The sequence below is a fragment of the Anguilla rostrata genome, chromosome 2 (assembly GCF_018555375.3).
Source record: "Anguilla rostrata isolate EN2019 chromosome 2, ASM1855537v3, whole genome shotgun sequence".
Lineage (NCBI taxonomy): Eukaryota > Metazoa > Chordata > Actinopteri > Anguilliformes > Anguillidae > Anguilla > Anguilla rostrata.
The window spans coordinates 35,114,069-35,136,734 of NC_057934.1; the positions used below are offsets into that span (position 1 = coordinate 35,114,069).

Sequence of the window (22,666 nt, forward strand, 5' to 3'; positions counted from 1 at the left end):
AAGCTACAGTATACACTATGCCCTCTCCCTCTTCCACGATAAAATTAGACTGATGATTGTGAGAGTTAAATGCAAACCCAAAAAATAAAAATCCATTCTAGACCTGCGTTCAAAACTTGTTCACCTCAATGATTGGTTCAGTGCAAACCATAATTGTAGCTAATTAGGTTGGCTAGCTTACCTAACTCTCTTACAAAAAGTCTGGTCTGAGGACAGTTTCTATTTTGATAATGAAATACAGATTAGAGAAGTGCTGACAAACCATAGAACAGTACATTATTTTTGAGAATAATATACTGCTGCCACTATATTACAACATGAGTCAATGTATTATGGATCCAAGAAGTCAATACCACATGTATTACTAAAATAATTTATTTGAGTATTTATGAATAGAAATTTATAAACATATTACTTTTTCAATTGAATAAATATTTAACAATCAGCTTTCTAAACACTTCAACACATCACAAAGTAACAATTTATAAACCATTCAATATCACATTTTAGAAAATGTTCATTAAAAAATAAACTATCTTGTCAAGCCGTTAGATGTTTCCTGACCTTGTCTAACTTGGGTACATTCAAGCTAAATCAAAATGAAAAACCGTGCCTTACTTCAGAACAAACTTATTAAACTGGTGCAATGATGCACATCTGAATCATGTTCACTCATCACTCATAAATACCTATAGTTACTAGGCATAGGCTGTCAAACGCTTTCTGCTTTGTATTAACTTCATTATATAAAAGCTATATCACGTTTTCATTCATTTCATTTTCCAGTATAAAGATCAACAGTTATCACAGATATACACATTACATGGTTACTCTGTATTCAGTTTCTACAAGTTACAATAATGTCAGATTGTCATCAATGTCAGAGTCATCACAAGAGGTGTACATCTTAATGCAAAAATGTCAGTTGTCAGTTGTGCATATGCACTGTGTGCACTGGTAATAAATAAAGTGAGGTTTTTTCAGTTTAGTCTGTGAAATTAACAAACTGAAAAGCTAAGGTAAGCAGAATTGTACTCAAGGGGCTGGCTGTTTTCAACAATCATCACCACAGCACTTGGCACTCAAGTGCCTACCAGCATTTCAACAGGGTTTTTTTTTCTACGTTTTTGGTTTCCGTTTCCTTCTTGCGAAAGGGAGTTCCCCCTCCTTTGAGTTCACTTAAGATGTAATTATGATGAAATGTGCATGCATGAAAACTTTGCTCAGTGCAAGCTTTTAAAAAACATGTATTCCCAAGTTAAGAATCCATGACTACAAAGCTCCACTGAGAAATGCCCTTGGGTTGTTACTGAGGAACAGCATGTGTACTTGGTTTGTTTTTATTGTAAGGGCCAATCATTTGCTTTCACTTCTAGTACAGCAACAGATGGTCTTCACACAGTAAAATGTGAACCAGAAAAGAACACAAAGGTTAATCTTTCAGCGGGTTATCAGCAGAACCAAAGGAAACGAAAGCCATAAACATCAATTGCGGTTTGGTCAACTGGGTATGCAGTTTAATTCATTTCATGCATTGGTTGGATAGAATCCGACTAACCCATTAGTCTTGTTGTCAATCATCATCTTGTTGAATTACATTTTTAAATCCATCCACACTGTGCATCTCCAGGCATGGCCAGAAATGACACAGTGAAACTAAAATCACAAGGCTGAGGCCAGTTCACACTTCAGAAAATTGATAATGGACAGACAAGTGACAAGCTTCTGAAACTTAACATAACATCAAAAGACAGGAAGGAACTGAAAATGACATTTAAACCATTGTCACAAAAAAACAAAACAGAGGAGTGTTTTTGTACCCTATAACCGTCCCTGAAACCAGAAGTTGAATTGCACCTGTAATGCCAATGTATCATCTTAAGAAATAACCTTTGTAGAAACCTAATCCGTTTTAACAAACAAACTAAAATACCAAATTCTTCTCAGTGGCTGTGTTCAGGTTGACTATTTAAACACTCATGTTAGCTTTGGTGAATAGTGTGCTTGTATCAAATTCATGCTGAATGATGGGTACTGTGTGGGCCAACTGCCCTTGCCTCCCTTACTCACTTTCACCCACTATAGATTTGCTTGAAGAGGTCACACTCATTACAGTAGCCTTGCTTCTCCGTGTTTGCATAGTGGTCACAGCCTGCGGTCCTGCAGCGACGTTTAGGCGTCTCCTCTGGGGTCTGTCTCCTGCCCCCCTCCCTCTGGCTCTGAGCGTGGCACTCTTGACACAGCCCCGTCCAGCCGATGCAGGTATTGTTGCAGGTGCGCCGGCTGCACTGCGTCTGTCCCTGTTGAGTGGCTCTCTGAAAAGGAGCAAGTGCAGAATGCTTTGTGACTCAAACAACAGATTGTCCACACCACGTGGGAATGTCTGGAACCATTTCAGAATATTTTCGGAAAGTGTTTGGGAAGCTAACCATGGCGTGTGAGGAGCCCTGGAAACCTGCTTCCAAGCAGGTGCTGCCTGCTGGGGGAGACCCCCTCCTGGCGACCACCGGTCGGTCCTCCCCTGAAACAGCAAAGAGAAAAGCATGTCAACAGTATGTCACCATACAGAGACAGGATTGGACAGTAATTATTCTACCACTGCTTGTTAGACTGGTATGGTAGTCTTGTGATCCTATTGCATGCACTTTGCCACTTTGCTTTGCAAGTCACACTACATAAGAATTGATGCTAAATTCCTCAAATGAAACATCACATACTATCCCAATCTCACTCAGTCTTTGACTTTGCACCCCTTGAGAGGACAGCCCCACAAGTATTAAGAGATATCACTTACGGCGATTGGTTTCATAGTCCACAAAACACACGGTGCAAAAGCCTGCTTTTTCCATGGTTCCGAAATATCGGCAGCCTGCCCTCTTGCAAGGCCTGCCGGACTGCGAGTGCTTGTAGGGTCCAGGTTCCACGACGGTCCCAGGGCCATTTGGCTTTAACTGTGTGCAGGAAAAAAGGTCACCCCAGGATGAGTGCTGCTGTTGTTCCCCACCTATGGTGACAGTCCTCTGGATACATGGGGGACACAACCCATTGAAAGTCCTGAAGGTCTCCTGTCGGCAGAGGCCACACCTCTCCACTTCCCGCAGGCCAATGCCCCCTTCCCCTTTCTTACTCCCTTGCCTTGCCAGGCCGGTTTGCCGAGCATGGAAGCAGCGCTCACAGAGTCCACTGTGCTCTACGTTGAGTGTGAAGAGGCAACCAGGCGTCTTGCACTTCATGGCATTGGTCTCACTGTACAGGACAAGGCTGGGTGCGGTGGGCGGGGCTGAGCGAGGGCTTGGCAGAGGTGCTGCTGAGCTGATACCCACCCTTGGCTGCTCTCCCCCAAGCCTTTCCTGATCTCCCAAGGGCTCAACCTCTGTCCTCCCTCTGTCCTGACGCCTCTCAAAGCACTCGTGGCAGTAGGGCTGGGTGTCCACCGATGCATAGAACGGGCACCTGGAGGTGGCACAGCGAGCCTCCATAAGGGACAGCTGGGAGACAGAGAAGCGAGGGGAGTCCTGAGGCCTGGCCTCTGAGGCCGGCTCCTTCTCTTTTTGCCAGAGCTTGAATTCATGATTGACCAGCTGCAGGTAGTCCTCCATTAAGTTCATGTCTTCTGGAAGGTTCCCTTCATCCAGTCTGCAAGAAAGAACCAGATGTAATTTGAAGAGCATCTTAGCAACATTACTGACTGACATGTGTTATAGGGTGGGTTGCATATTTCTTCCAAAATGATGATTAATCGTGACATGTATGTGTAGTCGTCTAGTCATTTCAATCAAAGTCACAAAGTCATGCTTTTTAACCGATATGGAAACTCAGATCAAATTAAATAATTTCCTCTTGAAAATGCTAATGGAGGCTTTAGAGTTTTTTTTTTTTTTTTTTTTTTTTTTTACCTCAACCTAGAGGTATTAAAATAACATTAGGTTTATAAATTTAGCACTGTAGAGCTTTCACAATTTCATATGTTTGAATTAGTGTCTGATGCACCCTCCTTTCCCACAAACCTTGCTGCATTGATGATGTGCGTTGTGTCATAACTGAGACCATTCACAGGGATTTCAATCACAGTCAGGTAGTCCTGGATCAGCTTGGCTTTCTGCTGCTGTTCCTTCTCCGTCAGGAAGTGGACGCGGAGGTCCTCAAAGATACCTTTTCCAGGGTAGGCCAGCGGTACAGCTCGAATTTCTGAAGCACACATTGGACGGGCAATCATTCACATTTGTCCTTCTTTTAAGAGGCTCACTCACTTTGAGTCCCAAGGACACTTTGGGATTTCCATAAAGAGTCTTCGAACAGTCTGCATACCTGGGCCGCTGTCTTTGATGGTGATGAGGGGCGCAAAGTGCTGGGAGTCGTAGCCGAGCACTATGGGATACCTGTAGCAGTCTCCCGGGGGCCAGTGCAGTGGCAGATAAACACCTCCCACATTGAGAGGGGAAAAGGAGGAGCCTGATTTCATGCTCCTCAGCACCTGATCTGTTGATCCAAAAGGGAAATGATTTGATCTTTTTGGTTGTGTTTTTGTACCTACTGCATCTGTAGTTTTATGCACCTACACATTTATGTTTCTCTCTGATTTATCTGACATCATGCCGGTCAAACAGAACCAACCCCTGGCATTTCCTGGCTCCCCTGTGAGGTAAGAGGGCGCCTTTACCTGCAATGACAACAATAGGCCTGCGGAGGATGTTGGACAGGACAAAGATGTGAATATCCTCCAATGAGTCATACTGGAGGCCACCCCGGTTGATTTCAGGAGAGGCCATCTCTACGATCTTCTCCCACTCCTCCTGCCAGTTCTGAGGGGACAAATAGGCCAAAGTTCACTCTATGCCAGTGTTCCTGACTCACTCTTTCACTGACTGAGCATCTCCCCCAAAGTAACTTCAATATCCTCCTTTAAGAAGTAGAAGGAAAAATGCACAAATAAGGAGTGGGGACAAATAAGTAGTTACAGCCCATGAGTAGCGCCTACTGTGCCTAGTTCTTAATTGCGTCCCTTTATTAAGATCTCCAAAGCTCAGAATGTCCACAGTACTATAAAATCAAGGCTTTTAAATACAAGTTTGGAATCATAAGCACCCTGCCTATAAAGACACACAATTGCGCTGGTGATGTCCATACGAGGGCATGGGCACTCACTACTGTGTTGTAGCGCAGCCCGGTTTGCGTAAACTCTTGTGACTGCAGCAGCTCTGTCTGAAATCGCTTGCGGAAATTGCAGGTGTCCGTCTCCGTCAGTACACTGTACAGTGCCTTGCGCAGAACCAGACCGGTGTCCTGAACCCCCAGCATGTACTGGGAGGCAGCATGGAGCAGGCAGTTTCCATCACCTGCAACAGAGAGACAGGCAACCCATGAGCTAGGCTAAAGCGCTCCTGAAGGCCACTTATATACAGTAGCCCACCACTTTATTGTAATACCTCAATACACATTCTAAACCTTCACTGAATAGCGCAGCTCACATGAATATCTGTAGACATTTAAAATTAACAGGTAGACCCCCATCTTCATATTTCAGTTGTTATACACGCATACAGAAACTAAAACTTTTCCGCATTCATTGAAAAGACAACCTAGTAATGGTGCTATCCAAGGAAAAAATATCAGTTTAAACCAAAATAATTTAAAAAATAATCATTTAAAAATTACACCATGGCACAAAACAGTGAAAATAGCTGTGGGGATTTCCACCCCACTCTTACACTTGTGCATGATGGTCCGACTATTTATGTCTATGGTACATAAAACAGGAACTGCAGGAAGCCTTCAATCTGATAATGAAACTAAGTGAAAATATCTTTACCAGTTACATCAGCTATGTTCCATTATTTTTAATACAGCCTGTCTTAACAGCTTTACCAATAACTACATTATTATAAATAACATAAGCTTGACATTTTGCACAATTGAAATGATAACTCAATAGACTTGTTTTCTGATTTTACGCGCTACATCATTCCTTAGGCAAAAATCTCAGCTAAACAGAATGACAAATAAATGGAATCCAAGTGTTCAGTATTTTTGTTTCATTTTTAGCATTCCACATAACAGAAATGGACTGAACAGCAAGTAACTCCAAATCTCCACCAAGAGTGAAATAAGTAGATTACACTCTACATGTTACACCATTTATACAGGTCTATGTAAACTGAAAAAAATTCATGAAACGGGTACATTGCCACATAACTCTGATTAGATCTGGGAATCTAATTTGCAGTCATCTGGTTACAAGCCCACTTCCTTAACCACTAGACCACAGTGATAAATCCAGAATACAAATGAAAGTTGCCACATTTATGATCAAGAACCGCCCTGGTTTAATAGCTTCAACTGGCCAATTGTGACCCATTGGTGTGATGCAGGCATACTTTATTGCTAACAGAGTAAGCTTTGAGGGATGGTTTCAAATGCGTACTTTCACACAGAGTGCTGAAGGATGTTGATTATTCCAACTAGAAAACAGTTTGCAGGTTGAATTTATGTTTTAAAGTGAGGTAGCTACGTAACATAACATCATATAGATTCAAGTGTAACTAGCATTACATGAGAGTGTAGCTGTGAGTTATATTTGGATGTAGGATACATCTAGACCTTTAGTAATGAACTACCATTGCTTTAATAATATATATCCCAAAATCTCCCTTCATTTGCAGGAAAACAAAAAGATTATTAGAATGTTACAGACTGACATATGACCAATCCAAAATGATGATTATATACCGGTCATTTGGTGACCTTGTGTAAATAGCATTGCATGTATACACTCAGCAGTGTAACCATTGGCATTTAAGAGCCTGTCCATTTTAAGTGAATATCTGTACAGAGTGATCATACTGTGTCAGATCTCAACTATTGTGTTTATAAATTGAAGACTTGAGTTGAAAAGAAAGTTGTATTCTTTCCAGACTCTGATGATGTTGATAGGTCACAGACATCAGGAAGTCATGGCATGCAAAGGATATCCAGACTCTGATGATGTTGATAGGTCACAGACATCAGGAAGTCATGGCATGCAAAGGATATGCAACCAAATACAAAACATGACTCTTTTATTTGACATTAAGTTCATTTGTCTAAAACACTGAAATGGGGGACTACGTATAAAAAGTTCTGTAATTACTACACGGTCAAACCAAAATGTATAAGAATACCCTTTAATAAAAGCTCTGAGTCTGCACTTTGACCACGTGTGATTTGTTGGATTACATACAGAGAAAATAAAATATTAAACCAGAAAAAAACAGAAAAATGCAGGTGGTTTTAATGTTGTGGCTGATCGGTGTATGTCAAAAAGTAGCCCACCTTGTATCTTTATGAAACTGACTATATTTGTCTACATTGTAGACAATGTGTAAATGAATAAATTGACTATTTTACCATCTTCTCTCAAAAGAAGCATAAAGAAGAATTTAGAATTACAATTTCATGTGGACTCTTTTTATATCTCCCTAAGAGCCCCCACACTTCTGACATTGATCCTACAGCACTAGCAGGGAGGCTAACTTTTTCCTATGTTTCACAGAAACCATAAACTGATGAATACTGGACTTAATGACTGTTCATAGTTGACCTGTTAAGATGTGTCTGTTCTCTCATTGAGCAACACTCACAAGTGCGATGAGCAGACACTCAAGCTAAAGTGCAGCACAGAGGAATTTCCCTGAATGTGGTTCTCTCTGACTAAGAGCTGGGTGGCCGCCATTGAGCTTTTTCTTCCTCTACCCTGAGACATCAGAGCCATGAATTGGCAGTGGAGTTTCCCGGGGGGTGGGGTTTGGCCCAGCCGGAATGCCTCCTCATCACAAGCCCATTCAAGGGTTGATTTCAAAATATATATATATATTTTTTTACTGCCCATGGAATTTCTTACAGTTTACCAGTGGCAGGTGTCAGAAGAACAGAGAAATCACCAAAAACAAAAGGTACTGTGGGCCATTTCCTATGGAAAAGTAGTAGGCCTACATGGGCGTCTGAATCTCACGAGTCCCCTGCATGGGTGGGGGTTTGATCCTCCGCCATGGCACTTTCTCAGCTGTGGGTCCTTCTCCATCTGTTACCCTTTCTGCTTTCTAACTGTCTGAATAAAGCAAGAAATAAAAAAAATACAAAAGGAGTGTGGACTGTCCTGTTTTCTTGTATCATTAAGACACACTTATTTTTTACAAACAGCTTACTTATAAATATGCTGATACTTTTTTGTAATGAATCACAGTGCAACTCGCTTGGAAGTATGTATAATCTTGGAATAACCCAGATGAAGCAATGAAAATGCAAATGAAGTCATTCCTACAGAACTGTTATTTCAATACTCAAACTTCAAAACATATTACAAGGCATTCCATGCCAAAAAAAATGTATTATTTAGCCTAATATTCATTTATTTTCAATATAATCAATGAGCTTGTAAAAGGAACTTTTGTTGCTTTTTGAAATCTGTGAATAACGAACTCCCCAATATCTTTTGCCCATACAATGTTTAGGTTAACAAGATCACATTAAATACTGTACTTTAACAAGGACAAAAAAAGCCTGCTTTAATATTGTGGGTGTGTAAATCAGTCAAGGCAGACACTGAAACAATTATGGCGATCACTTTAGAACAAAAAACAAAAAAACAGAAAACCAGCTAGCTCCATATTGCTTATGCCATTTTCCTAAATTGTAACTTTGCCCATGGACCCCCCCCGGGGAGTTATCACATCCCACTTGACCAAAGTCTGCAATGTGAACCTCTGGATTATTCCACTGGAGAGCTGGAACGGATGGGCACTTCAATCACAGGCACTATTACAGCCAGTGGTTAAACATCCTGCAGTCCACGGATCCCCAGGATCAGGGCTGGACACCATTTGACCAGTCGCACTAAGAGTCCAACATTTGAACTTCTATAGCTGCCACACTCATGTGACGACAGGAATTCTACAGCAATAGAAAGGCGCATGACAAACATGGGATGCCGGTCTGGAAATACCCAAGGCCAATATCTCAAAATTCCAAAGTACTTGTTAACAAAAATAAACATTCAGGTTAGACTGCCTTTCTTAAAAAGCTTATAAGAGCAAATGCTCATTCATTAGGCAGATACTAGGTCACATTCTCCTAAGTTTCCTGTCCTTATTACGGAGTCATCTGATGGTGAGAATTCTACTTAGTCATCAGGGAATTGTCTACATTTTGGAATGCATGCTGGTGAAAGTTGAACCTGTGTGACATGCAGGCACTGGTCAACCATAAAACAAACATGCTCTTTCGTATTACATCAAAGAGGAATTTCCAGGCTTGTCATAATGGAAAGCAGAATACTACTCAACTCTTTCATAATTTTACTATTTTTATGATGGGAAAGCCATGTCACAGTTACTGTCATTTCATTTCACATTCATGTTTTAAGAGCAGGGGAAATTAACTGATTAATGGACTAAGTTACATGCTCCTTTCCAGACCATGTTACCATGACTGTATTCACCATATCATTATACCTCATGCTGACATGTACAGCAGTTATATCGAATCCAATAATTTAATCACACCTTGCTAGTACAGTAGATGAAAATAACTCAAATCTGACCAAGCTTCTTTGAATGACTGTATGCAGTCTCACACTCTACACATGACATGACCAAACTGTGAATGAACAAATTATTTGTAAATTACTTACAGTAAAGTTAATGCAATATACATGAACAACGACCTAAGTGTAACGCCCTCTTTTCAGTTGAGTCATGAAGAGACAGGTGGAAGGGCAGACAGACAGTAAGTCCCAGTCCACACAGACATTGCATAGTGCTTCAGCGTAAGTGTCATGTATGTACGCAATTTACAATAAGATAGACGTCTGACGTACTGCAAGTGGGTTTTCCACAAAATAAGGCTGAGTATTCTGATGACACAAAGCCTACAATAAATAACCTTTTTCTTCTGCTCTTATGTGGTCTACAACTGACTCAGCTCCCCATTAAGAAATGGACAAGCCAAACAATTACCTGTGAATAGTACACGCAAAGGAAGGAGGTTTTCACCTCTGCCGTGGCAACACTGTCTAGCTGCGTACACAAAACTAGAAGCCAAACTAAGCACTAAGAGAAGAGAGGGCCTGCAATGACCCAGACTTTAAAGGCTCCAAAAATAGATAGAAACTTTTACCCTCGTGGTATTAACAAGTTCAAATGTAACAAGAAAAAGCCCCCTTTCGCATTAGCTATTGTGGAACCTACAGAAAGCATGCGGGGTTCAGAACAAGATTCTCACTCTTTCAGAGCTGATGTAATATTGAGAATTTTTACGGTGTTCCGTGTCAATATCTACAATACTACAGACTTATTAGACATCACTGTAGAGAAGACACCCCTCAAGATTACGAGAAATTTCAGAAAATGGCTCCAATCAAGGAGCACATTGTAAACACAGTTTCCCAGAATCCTCCACACAGCTGACGGTGGGAATGCTTTTACAACGGGTGGGATCCATACCATTTGTGCGCAGCGGCACCAGCTTCTTGACTTCCCGGCACCAGTTGAGCATCTTCTCCTGCTCTAGGGAGACCTGCATGGCACGGTCCAGGATGGCTGCCTGGATGACCTCACGGAAGCCCTGCGGGAAGTGGTTGATTCGGATCATCTCCAGCGTATGTCTGTGCATGCTGCGCAGGTGATGGACCACGCCACCACTGGCCGAGGGCTTGACCACGTCATTGGGCACACGCTCCTGTACCCTCACCGCTTTCAGCAGGTTGCTCAGAAACAGGAACTTGGGCAGAAAGCTGTGGCCCTGGGACATGGTACCGTCTGGGTTAATGTATGTGCAAAACGTGGCCCCTGGAAAAGAAGGAGAGAGGCGACTGAAACGGGATTGCTGGTGGTAAGCAGCGAGTCCTTTCATGGTCTCCATTGTGCTGGGTGACTGATATCCTTCGGAGGAACCAAGAAACACGTGCTTCTTTTTTTGCTCTTAGAATTTCCCCACACCTTCCACCCAAACTGGCAGTGTGGAGTCACATGACACCCCCTACACAATGGTGGTAAATTCCAAAGGAGAGTTTGAATCCCCTAGTCCATTCATGCCATTCCAGTTCCAGAGGTGCTACAGCAGTTTATAACTGACATTAGGCTATTGTTGCACAATACACTCAACAGGCCACACTGCTAACCAAAATTTCAAATTCACTACATCCTTAGCCCATTGTTTCCAAGAGAGAATTTTATATCAAGACATGTATTTCACTTCTTTCTGGACAGGTCAAGTAATCTATTTTTATCAATGATGATTTATCTATCAGATCTGCCTTAACATAAATAGGAACTCATTAGTTTCAGCTGGAAAGCGCAGTAAAACTGAAAGAAACTGACTTGACTAAGGCCTAGTTTCAAAAAGTAAGCTGGTTATAGGGTCTATTTTTCCCCCTCGACTCTAAGCACATATTACTTTCTTTAGTTTTATACACAATGAGTTTCGCGGTCATTGGAATTCACAAAAAAAATTTAAAAATTAAAAAGTTAAAATCTAACGTGCATATATGTAGACAAAGTTATGTAATTCAGATGAATTTGCGTAGTGGTCAAAATAAACGAATACTCAGTTGATAAATAAGGTATTGTACACTGATCAGATTAAAGTAAAAAACGTTTAAACAAAAACAGAAGGATGATGCAGCATACAAACTAGATACATTGGAAGAGGTGCATTTAATACATTCACAAATGACTTGCCACAACTGTACTTTGCTTGCCTTAGCTACTTTGAAGCATAATAAATGTATACTATAAAGTGAACACTGTGCAGTAAATTACATTACTCAGCTCTAAATACCAGAGTCCAAGACTTTTACTGACGATTGGCTGTCTCTTGTTGAGCATGAATGAACAGCATAAAGGACAACAAATCTACCTAATGTAAAACATACTTTATGTCACTTATCTTCGTCAAATAGTCATGCATGTAAAATAATCTGTGCGCATGCACATGTGATTGCTCCCATAGTAGCCTATCGCAATGACTGACAGTCGATTTCTGAATGATGCAAAGAAGTTTCCCAAGCCTAAACATAGGCAACGTTTATTTCGTAAAAATTAAAGCCAAACGTTATGTTATATGTAGCAATCTACCACCGTTAAATAAAATGCATCTGCCAAATATAAAAGGTGAACGTCATGAATGAACTGTTCATCACCTCCAATTTTGTCAAACAAAACTAGTAAACTACTTTGCTAACGTAATTAGAATTCTGTCGTTATATTTCAGATTTTTAGGTAAACATACAGTGCCTTAAATCGCAAGCAGCTGATACAGCTAATTAAACCTGATAAACATTCAGAGGAAATGCCAAATAACCCGCAGACAAGTCTTACCTTTACAATACGTCTGATTAATATTTGCAGAAATCTTTCACAGATGCTTCACGTTACATTAAATTGCTGCTTTTTATCTTTTTTAGTGTGTAACCTATAAGAACATAAATCCACAGCGCCATTAAGTTTTCGCCGTAACACACCGGCCAGCATCTCATCAGTGTGTTTACTTGTAAGTGTATTTCATTTCATATTTCATTTCAATGCTTACCGAACTTCTGCTAGGGCAAAGCTAGTGGTGCTTTACTCGCGTAAAAACCCGACAGGGGATTTCCAATGTACGGGACTTTCCACATCATTTCCATCCTTACACCTGACATACGCTAGGGGGAGAGCAAGTCATGGGCATTGCCAGAGAGTCGAGGGCAGAACGTTTGAATTTCACAACTCCCGGTGGTTAAAGGAGGTATTCTTTCAAAACTCAGGGCGGCGCGTGTGTACCATAGAGAAGAATAACAAGTTATGACAGCACACCCTGTCAACTAAGCTGTGAAGGACACGGAAGCAAGCCCGAACTGCACGTCTGTGCTATGAGGGCAAAACAACGGAGCTCCCCCTGAAAAGGCGATAGGCCTACTCATTCGTAACTAAACTGTATTAATCAGCAATGCTGAATACAAAGTTTAGCAAAGTTAGCAGAGGAACTATTCCTGTGGTTTTAAACAAGGGGTCAGCTTTCTGTTCTCCCGCGATCAGCACCGAATGTAATGTCGCCCCCTGCTGATATCTACGATTTTCACCCAAAAAGCCAGATTCCCCATTGGGCTCCATTCATTTTTGACGGCACAAATAAAATACTTCCACTCAAATGTTGATGTTAACTCCATGCATTATATTAGGAAAAATCACTTATTATTTTTTCCTTTGGGGTTAGAAGAGTGACAGTTAAATTCTGGCATCGAAAATAAAATTTGGCATTGAAAACAAAACATGAACTGAAAAATTAAACATTGGCATTGAAACATTTGTATTGGAAAAAAGTAGTATTGGCACTTAAACAAGTATTGGCACTGAAAAAAAGTATTGGCACGTCTGTGCTATGAGGGCAAAACAACGGAGCTCCCCCTGAAAAGGCGATACTCATTCGTAACAAAAACTGTATTAATCAACAATGCTGAATAAAAAGTACAGGAAAGTTAGGAGAGGAACTCTTCCTGTGATTTTAAACAAGGTACCAGCTTTCGGTTCTCCCGCGATCAGCACCGAATGTAATGTCGCCCCCTGTTGATATCTACGATTTTCACCCAAAAAGCCAGATTCCCCATTGGGCTCCATTCATTTTTGACGGCACAAATAAAATACTTCCACTCAAATGTTGATGTTAACTCCATGCATTATATTAGGAAAAATCACTTATTATTTTTTCCTTTGGGGTTAGAAGAGTGACAGTTAAATTCTGGCATCGAAAATAAAATTTGGCATTGAAAACAAAACATGAACTGAAAAATTAAACATTGGCATTGAAACATTTGTATTGGAAAAAAAGTAGTATTGGCACTGAAACAAGTATTGGCACTGAAAAAAGTTCCACTGAAAAATAAAACACAGGCATTAAAAAAATTAGAATCTTACAATCTTATTTAATTTTGATATTTTTTTGCATTATGATGTGTTACAGTGTGAGGGGCCCCAGGCCCCTTGGCATTTAAAGAGTGAGCTGACCACTAGGGCCCCTGGGCCCCTCGGCACTTACAGTGTGAGGGTCCCTCGACCCCTCCGCGCTTAAAGCATGAGCTGACCACTAGGGCCCCTATTAAAGTTCTCGGTTTTGATGCACCCTTTTGGATTTTGAGTGTTTTTTGACTCTGCGTGTGGGTCCACTCCTTCACCCTCCCTGGCAGAAGGATCCAACCAGTATCGGACTCAGCAGAGTTTTTTTTTTTTTCTCCTCTTCCCATTTCCTGAGGTTTGTTTTTTGTCTAGTCTTGCCGCCGGTTTTAAGTAAGCCGGTGGTTACTGGGAGGACCTCCGGGCCAAGTCCTGCTGTTGGACAGGCCCCTCTGTCCAGTAGACAGATGGCAGACAGACTCTTTGATACATGCCAGGGGTCGCGTCCATTATTGGACTACGCGACAGAGTTTAGCGCTGTGGCCACACAGACGGACCTGCCCCAGTCCATAGTGTGCCAGCTGTTCAAGGCCAACATGAAGGGGCCTCCACGGTGGGCTAATTTACTCTGGCCTGGAGGGGTGCTGTGACTTTAAAGCCCTATTAGCAACGGCATTCCACTGGGAGGAGTATCTCCGGGGGGCCGCGGATATGCCCCCTCTGGCCGAGAAGTACTCCCAACCCAGTGCGCCGGAGCCCGCCGTGCCGCAGGAGCTGCCTGCTCGGTCCGCCGTTCCGCAGGAGCTGTCCGCCCGGCCCCCTGAGCCGTCCAGAGCCCCGGAGAGGCCGCCTGCTCCGTCTCTTGTCCCGCAGGGGACACCACGGCCTGCCCTGGCTGCTGTCCCGCAGGCGAAGCCACCTGTCTTGCTCAGTGCTCATGCCTTGCCAAGTGTCCATGCCTTGCCCAGTGTTCTTGCTCCCCCTAGTGTTCCTGCTTCGCCTAGTGTTCTCGCTCCCCTTGGTGTTCTCGCTCCCCCTAGTGTTCCCGAGTCCCTCAGTGTCCGTGCTCCCCCTAGTGTTCCCACGCCCCCTAGTGTTCCTGCTTCGCCTAGTGTTCTCGCTCCCCTTGGTGTTCTCGCTCCCCCTAGTGTTCTCGCTCCCCCAGTGTCCGTTCTTCGCCTAGTGTTCTCGCTGCCCCCAGCATTCCCGCGCCCCCTAGTGTCCGTGCTCCCCCTAGTGTTCCCGTGCCCCCTAGTGTCCGTGCTCCGCCTAGTGTTCTCGCGCCCCCTAGTGTTTCCAAGCCGTCGCTGCCCCCACCCAGTGCCCAGAGACCTCGCCCCATCCTTGTTCCCAACCGTGGGTCTGTCTGTTCACCTGCCCCCTTGTCTATTTGTCTGCCCGCTTGCCTGTCTCCCTGTTTGCCCGCGTGTTTGTCGGCCAGTATGTTGGCCTGTTTATCCGCCCCCCAGGCCACGGGGGGCGGTTTTTCAGGATTTTCTTTGTCTTTGCGTTTTAAGAACTTTGCTTTGTGTTTGAGACTTTCCCTGCGCGGCTTTGTTTTTGTTCTATTAAAGTTCTCTGTTTTGATGCACCCTTTTGGATTTTGAGTTTTTTTTGACTCCGCACGTGGGTCCACTCCCTCACCCTCCCTGTCAATATTAAAGTCTGACTGAAATTTGAAATACTATATCATTATTTATATTCTATACCATTGCAAAATTGTTTTTAAATGGTTTTAAAATTGTTTTTTTTATTATTAATGACAAAAATGTTACTATCATGTTACTATGGAGGTCGGATACTGCGTTGGCGGGATCGAGGGCGTACTCCTTGCGTTTTGAGTGGCAGCTAGTGGGCGGACCGTCTGAGGCTGAGACTACAGCTGGAGTGACCGCCGGTTTTTCCCACGGCACGCAGAAAAATACTTAAATACATTTTAAAATGACAGAAAAGTAGGCTAGACAGCTGAAGTCAGTATTCCCTCCCAGTAGGCTAGTAGCCTACAATGAACTCGGGCAAATTGAAATTACGATGGCGGGAAAAAAAATAAAAGTGCAGATGGTGGGTAAATGTTGACTGTGACAGCCATCAAGATAAAATAATAGGGTGACAGGCTACATTTCAGTAGATAGGTAAAGCAGGGCTTTGCGTAGGTTTTCAGAGGGCTTAGGCACTCTCAACTATATTTTGTAACAGTGTTTATATATATATATATATATATATATATATATATATATATATATATATATATATATGAAAAAACTCTTTGACCAGCGGTTTTCATCAGAAAAAGACGTGGTGTGAACATAGCCTAAGTTTGTTGACCAAGTCACGTTAGACAGCTTACTAACGTTAGTTCAGTCGAGGCATCTTTATGTAACGTCAACTAGCCTAACTAGCTTCGCAGGCTAACGTTGTCATAAATTTATCCCGACAGTGAAAACTGCCTTACTTGTTTACGTTTTGGACAGATGTGGCTAGTGGGTAAATCTATCGCTGTTTTCGTCGCAGAACTTTTGACACAAGCAAAATCGGAAGCCCTAAAATTACCTCTTACCATGAAGAGTGACTGACCCGCACATACCATATTTGGTACGCTATATTCTGTAAATTCATTTAGTTCAAACCTACCATGCATAAAAACGCTTGTCAATCACCTACTTCTATTTATAATGTCATCATAGCGTGGAGTGTTTAAAACCACAAAAGCCACCTCTCCGTTTATTTATTTATTTATTTTTTATTATTATTATTTTTTTGTCTGCGCATAGAACTCTCACGGTTGTTTTTACATTCATTCTGAATCTGATATGTGTGTTTACGTTCATTTGGCTTAAGGCGCTGCGGAAAATCCTGTAAAGCTAAATGTACAAAGTCAACAAATCTCCGTAGCTAGTTAGATAAATATTTGGCTTTCCTGAATTGTTGCTTTATATTTCATGTGATAATTATGTTGATTCTAAGATTGTTTTTCATCTATGCCAGCTAATGTTGATGAATGTAGCTGTTAGCTATCCTCCTTGTAAGCCAGGAGAAGGTAATTCATAGGCCTACACTCAGTAATTATACATCTGTAGCCCAGCGGAAGTAATATTGATCCTAGTGGGTCAGGTAGGAAGCATAAGGTGGGGCTCGTAGTCCATGCACAGGTGATAACTTGCTTCCATGTTCCCCCACATCAAACATTTCTTTGTTGGAGATGCTGAGACGTTGTTAGCCTGGCTCTTGATTTCCTGTGTGTAACGAAGTGTAATCTTAGTTGGTGAGGAAGCGAACGGACAGGCGTGGTATGCATGAGTCAGCGCTACACAGTGCCAGAATGCTGTGGGGTACGTGGGGAGAGCCAATGTGCTAATACGGTTGGCGGCGTGTGTTTAGCCACTGCTTTTTTGGGTCTCAGTTATTTAAGGTCGAGCCTTATAATATAAGGGTTACTCTGTAAACCGAAAGCACTGTTGCACTGTATAGTGCCTTATGACATATTGTACTGTGTGAAGCACTTTAAATAACAAAGGTAATTTGCAAGACGAGTAATATTGAAACTTGAATGAGATTCTGAGAACAGTTTAATATATTTTAGCTACCAAAATACTTAATTGTAATTTCCTTTTCATATCCAGTTTGCCTCTTTTTGTATGTTGTACTGTTTACCTGTTGAGAGGTCCGGGGCCTGCTCATGATATGTAACCAAGTTTGGCACTGCGAGCAGGGTCATTTTGGAAATAAACAGTTGGATAAGAGGCAGGTTGGACCGGCACAGTGCTTGAGGTGTGAATTAATTATTTTCTGAAGATTCTTTTTTTTCTGAATATTTTGAGACTAAAGCAGTGGCAAACACGAAGACTTGGATGACTGGGGCAACAAAGATGAACTGCAACGTGGACAGCATCTAACCAAGGTCCAAGACATACTTGGACAACAAAAGGACACTAGTATTTTTTTCTTTTCTCTCCCTCCCGAAAGGTCACAGGTTCGATTCCCGGGTAAGGACACTGCCGTTGTACCCTTGAGCAAGGTACTTAACCTGCATAGCTTCAGTATATATCCAGCTGTATAAATGGATACAATGTAAAAAATGCCATGTAAAAAGTTGTGTAAGTCGCTCTGGATAAGAGCGTCTGCTAAATGCCTGTAATGTAATGTAATGTAACTTAAAGATACAAACCAGGCATTACTAGACAAGTTGGAGTCACAACCAGCCTCCCCTGGGGTTAGACCCCCAAGTAGTGTTGGTGGGGCAAGTGAGAGGTTGGCTTCAAAGCCTAATGAGTTTGTAATTTTTCTGCCAAAGGAGAGGAAATGTAAAATCTTTACTGATGGACCTAGTATGTCTTTTTACGAGTGGTTAGATGACATTAATGCTACTTTGAGTTACCGCCCTTGTGTTGGTGCTGAAAAAGCGGTGTACATTTATGAACATCTGGGTGGTGAGGCAAAGCAAGAAATTAGGTACCGCCCTCAGGAGGATAGGAAGGACCCAGATTGTGTTCTTGGGATTCTCAAAGAGATATATGGGCAGCCCCAGTCGATCACTAAATTGCAGAAACAATTTTTTGACAGAGGGGAGTCAGTTCATGAATATTCTGCGGCACAGTTCTTGACTGGATTGAGTCTTACCTCTCCGACCGTTCCTTCCAGGTTGCCTGGGCGGGTAAAGTATCGCCGCCCCATCCCCTCGCCACTGGAGTTCCCCAGGGCTCAGTCCCCTTCTCTTCTCCTTATACACCAGATCCCTTGGCCCTGTAATCTCTGCCCATGGCTTGTCCTATCACTGTTATCATGAAAATCGGAAAACAACATGGTAAGAAAGAAATGTTCGGTAATGGTAATATTTACCCAGAGCTATTTTGTTTTATATAGGAGGTGTGAGCTAAAGGAAGGGGATGTAGATCATTTGGCTCTGTTTGTTTATTATGAGCCACCGTACCTGTATGTGTGTTTATGGTTAGGCTAATCAACGTGCTCTAGTTCCCTCTAGTTCGGTCATGCAAGTGGACTCACTCCACGTTGGCTTTGCTCACATGGGTTTTATATTTTTAATAAACCGGCGGTTTGTTCCAAGTCAGTGTGATCATTGACTCACACAAACGAACTAATTTCTACAGGGTATGCAGTCAGAAAAGCCATATCCTCAGTTAGCTCGACTACGTATAAATAAAAAAAAACATATTTATTTTTTTCCCTTTTCATTGTTATAGATTTGGAGCTCAGCTTTGACTACATTAACTTGAAAAGAGGATCAGCACCAGCCGTCTCCACAAGATTCACATTCAAACCCTGTATTGAAACAATGTATGAAGTTCATGTGTAGGCCTACTCTTTTTCCTGAAACAACAATAAAATCTTTTAAAATCGATAAATTATTTTTAAGGCAATTTCAACTAATTATTAACATTAGAATTAACACTGGCTATTTTGCCGTGCATTTTAAAAAAAGAGAGACTCACCGATGCAAACATTTTTTTTTTTACTTCTGCGTGACTTCATTTTTTTTTCCCTGGTCACATTCGGTCTGCCTGGGGATTGGTCTTGGCTGTGTCGGTGGAAAGAAAGCCCACCGCTGAAAAGCTGGAGGAACTGGTCAGCTGAAAAGCGAGCAAGCTATGAAGTGAGGTGAAAACTGTCGCTCAGTTTTGCTTTCTTTAGTCTTTATTATTTCAGTTTGTTGTTTTAGTGTTATCGCCCAGAACCCGTAAGGGGGAAGGGTGAAAATGTTTGTTTATTTCATTTTGTGTTGGTGTGGGTGTACTCTCTCTCTCTCCGTGTGGCAACCAGAAGTGCACTCGCGGAACTTCCGCATCTCTCTCCCAGGGCAATCCTTTCTTTATCCAGAGTCACAATGAGACAAAAATATTCGATCATATAATCTGCACATGCAAGTTTGATGGCTGTGGTGTGACAAGAAGCAGCTGGCTGGCAGGCGCATGTTTTTCAGAAGGAGAAATGTAGATTGCCTTCACTCTCCTAAGCCAGCCGCCTAGGCTATATATGAGCATGCTTGTACATAGTTTGTGAATTGGACATTCCAAAATTCTTGTACTACGTATTTTTCATTTTGGTTAAAACAAGAAACGCTGCTTCAGCACAACTATCAAAGCAACGTGATAATTATCTTGCAGTCCAGGCCTGACAAAGCTCTGTATGGCCACCAGAGGAAGCCATTGTTTACCATTTATAGCTGAGTTTGGGGTCAATTCATTATGGGTCAATTCTATTTCAGTAAATTCAGGGGGGGAAAGAAATTCACTGTTTAAATTAAAGAATCCTCAGATTATATTAGATGCATTTTTAATTAACATGAATTAATTCCAATAAATTTCCCGAGTGTAATCAAAATTGATAGTTTGTGTTATATTTAATTTGAATGGTTTTTCACGTATTTGACCACAGATCTGCTTATGGAGTGGATAATATCGAGACATTTTTCTGATTGCTTTATAAGCAAATGAACACATGGATTGCATCAGTATAATTAAATCAGTTTTGTAACAAAAATATCAAAATATGGTCAACACTTATTTGTTTCTCAGAAAAGAATGTACATTTTATGTACATGGGTGTCAATGGAGTGAAAAAAGTATTGCCACTAGAGCTGGGGTGGGCAATTTCAGTCCTGGAGAGCTGGTGACCTGTATGTAGATTTTTGTTTCCTCCAGTTGTCCTGGCCAAATTAGCTAATTGGCTGTATACACCAATGCTGGTTCACTCAGTGATTCGATTAAAGTAAACCATTTCACACTGGGACACGAGAGCAGTCTTTGGCTCTCATGAATGCGCTGATGGGTTCGGAGTGTTTTTCCTCTCTGCAAGTAGTGACGCCATATGGTATCAGGCAACATTAAGGGCATAGTTTGTTTATGTACAGAACAGACATCATTAGGGAACAAAGAGATAGGCCCTCGCAGATAGGATGGACATGCGTACCCAGTCAAGGCCCAAAAAGGTATTTAAACTAGGCTAGAAGATCAGTGTGGGGGAGGGGGGGAAGGGGGGGGGGTGCTGTATTGCAAACTTGTGTTGTGTTTCAGTGACCTTCCTGCTGGCCGGTGTGATTTACAATAAACTTTTACTTTCTTCAGTAAAGTGTTGGTTGTCTTAGTGAGTTCCTGCATTGTCCTGACTTTGATTCCATGGGAAGAAGCTGGGTCCTAACAGTTTGGGAGGATGGGAATTGGAAATATCTTCTCAGTTGGATCAATGAGCATCAACGAGAGGGTGAGTATCATTTTTATGAAACTTGCCACCCTCGCTAGGTGTTGATGATCCTTGAACCAATTTTAGAGGTGACTCCTAAATCATTTCGTAAAGGAACAGCTTGGACAGGACATGTTGTGAATGTCATGGTTTTGAAAAGCTAGTGTGACAGATAGTTGTCATTCCCAGGTTAGTGCTATCAGGTGCCTTGTGGCAGGCTGAGGAGCATTGTTAGTGCTATCAGGTGCCTTGTGGCAGGCTGAGGACCATTTTTAGTGCTATCAGGTGCCTTGTGGAACATTGATGACCATTGTTCTCGAGAAGGCTAATTTGAGATGAGCAGATTGGACGTTAGGCATAAGGCCATTGTGTGTGTGTGTGTGATGGTTGTGCAGATCTGTGTATGTGTGGTTCTGAGAGTGGAGTTTGCTGCATTCTTCCTAGTCCTCTTGTGTCGTAGATAAGGCAGGGAGCCCGCATAAATCGGCAACATCCGATAATAACGGGAGCAATATAAACCACCTACTTGGAGTAAAACATATAAAGAGGCCTGTGCACAAACACAACATCCCCATAGTCACTGACAATAAGGGTGGTCACATAAGGAAGGAAGGCAAGCAAACTGAGTGTGAAAGTAAAGTGCACTTAATCTACTAACCCTTTTGTTGTTTATAAACTGAACCTGAATATAGCAGACATGCTGGGCCAAAATGGCAAAGTGTGGAATGCAAATATGCAGTGCAAAAATAGGAGAGACAAAGCATTAAAGTCTGTAGTGCCTAGGTATTGGAACTCCCCTGTCCCCTGGAGTGGGAAAGGAACGGGAGATTGAAGGTCAGGCTATAGACAAGTTGTGGATAAGGCTTACAGATGGGAAGGAAAAAGAGAAATATGCTGTAATGTGTTTTGTGATGAGCTATGAGGCAGCAATACAGCAGGTCATGCAGCAGTGTTAGGAGAAGGCAGAGCTGAATTGTTTGGTTTTGGATGTGTCCAATGGTATTTTCTCTGTTCCAGTGCACCCGGACAGCCAGTTTTGGTTTACCTTCACTATAGGTGAAAAGTAATACACTTTTTACAAGACTAAGTCAAGGATTCCATAACTTACCCATGTTGTTTAATTGAGCAATGGCTGATGTGTTGGCTCGATGCCCATCTGAGGTGATTCAATATGTTGATGATTTGTTTATCTCATCTCCTGACAAGGAGACTCACATGCAGGACCTTGGGGGACACCGTTTGGGGGATGCAAATATTATGGGACTATTTAACTTTTGGTTGCATATTTCAAACTACTTTAAGATTGTATAACCACTGAATAATTTGTTTCAAGGGGAAGGAGGGCCCCATGATGTAATTGAGTGGATGTCGAACTGTGAGGTGGCGTTCACCACTTTGAAGCAAAAACTGTGTGTGGCCCCAGGACTGGGACTGTCAAGTTTTATGCTCCTGTTCACTTTCTTCACTCGTGTTTCGGGGGAGCATATGTTTGCGGTGCTCACACAGAAGCACGTGGACCGGCGGTGGCTGGTTGCCTATTTTTCATCCAGGCTACGGATGCTCTAAGACAAGCA

General features: G+C 42.1%; 1 protein-coding gene across 6 annotated transcripts; it reads right to left on the bottom strand.

Moving 5' to 3' along the window:
- Nucleotides 1–359: 359 nt before the first annotated feature.
- Nucleotides 360–19,589, bottom strand: LOC135247865 (tumor necrosis factor alpha-induced protein 3-like). 6 transcript variants are annotated; one of them, XM_064321787.1, is made up of 10 exons: nt 19,346–19,589; nt 10,723–10,820; nt 10,476–10,596; nt 5,146–5,336; nt 4,661–4,802; nt 4,309–4,479; nt 4,008–4,188; nt 2,795–3,636; nt 2,430–2,521; nt 360–2,315 (listed from the first exon to the last, which is right to left on the bottom strand). In XM_064321787.1, the coding sequence occupies exons 1-10, from the start codon at nt 19,383–19,385 to the stop codon at nt 2,073–2,075; spliced, it is 2,121 nt and encodes a 706-aa protein (XP_064177857.1). In that variant the 5' UTR covers nt 19,386–19,589; the 3' UTR covers nt 360–2,072. The 6 variants fall into 6 exon arrangements, with proteins under 6 accessions (XP_064177857.1, XP_064177856.1, XP_064177858.1 ...); XM_064321786.1 differs by adding an exon at nt 18,516–18,669 and having other exon boundaries at nt 10,476–10,820; nt 19,346–19,587; XM_064321788.1 differs by lacking the exon at nt 19,346–19,589 and adding an exon at nt 12,351–12,707.
- Nucleotides 19,590–22,666: the final 3,077 nt, after the last annotated feature.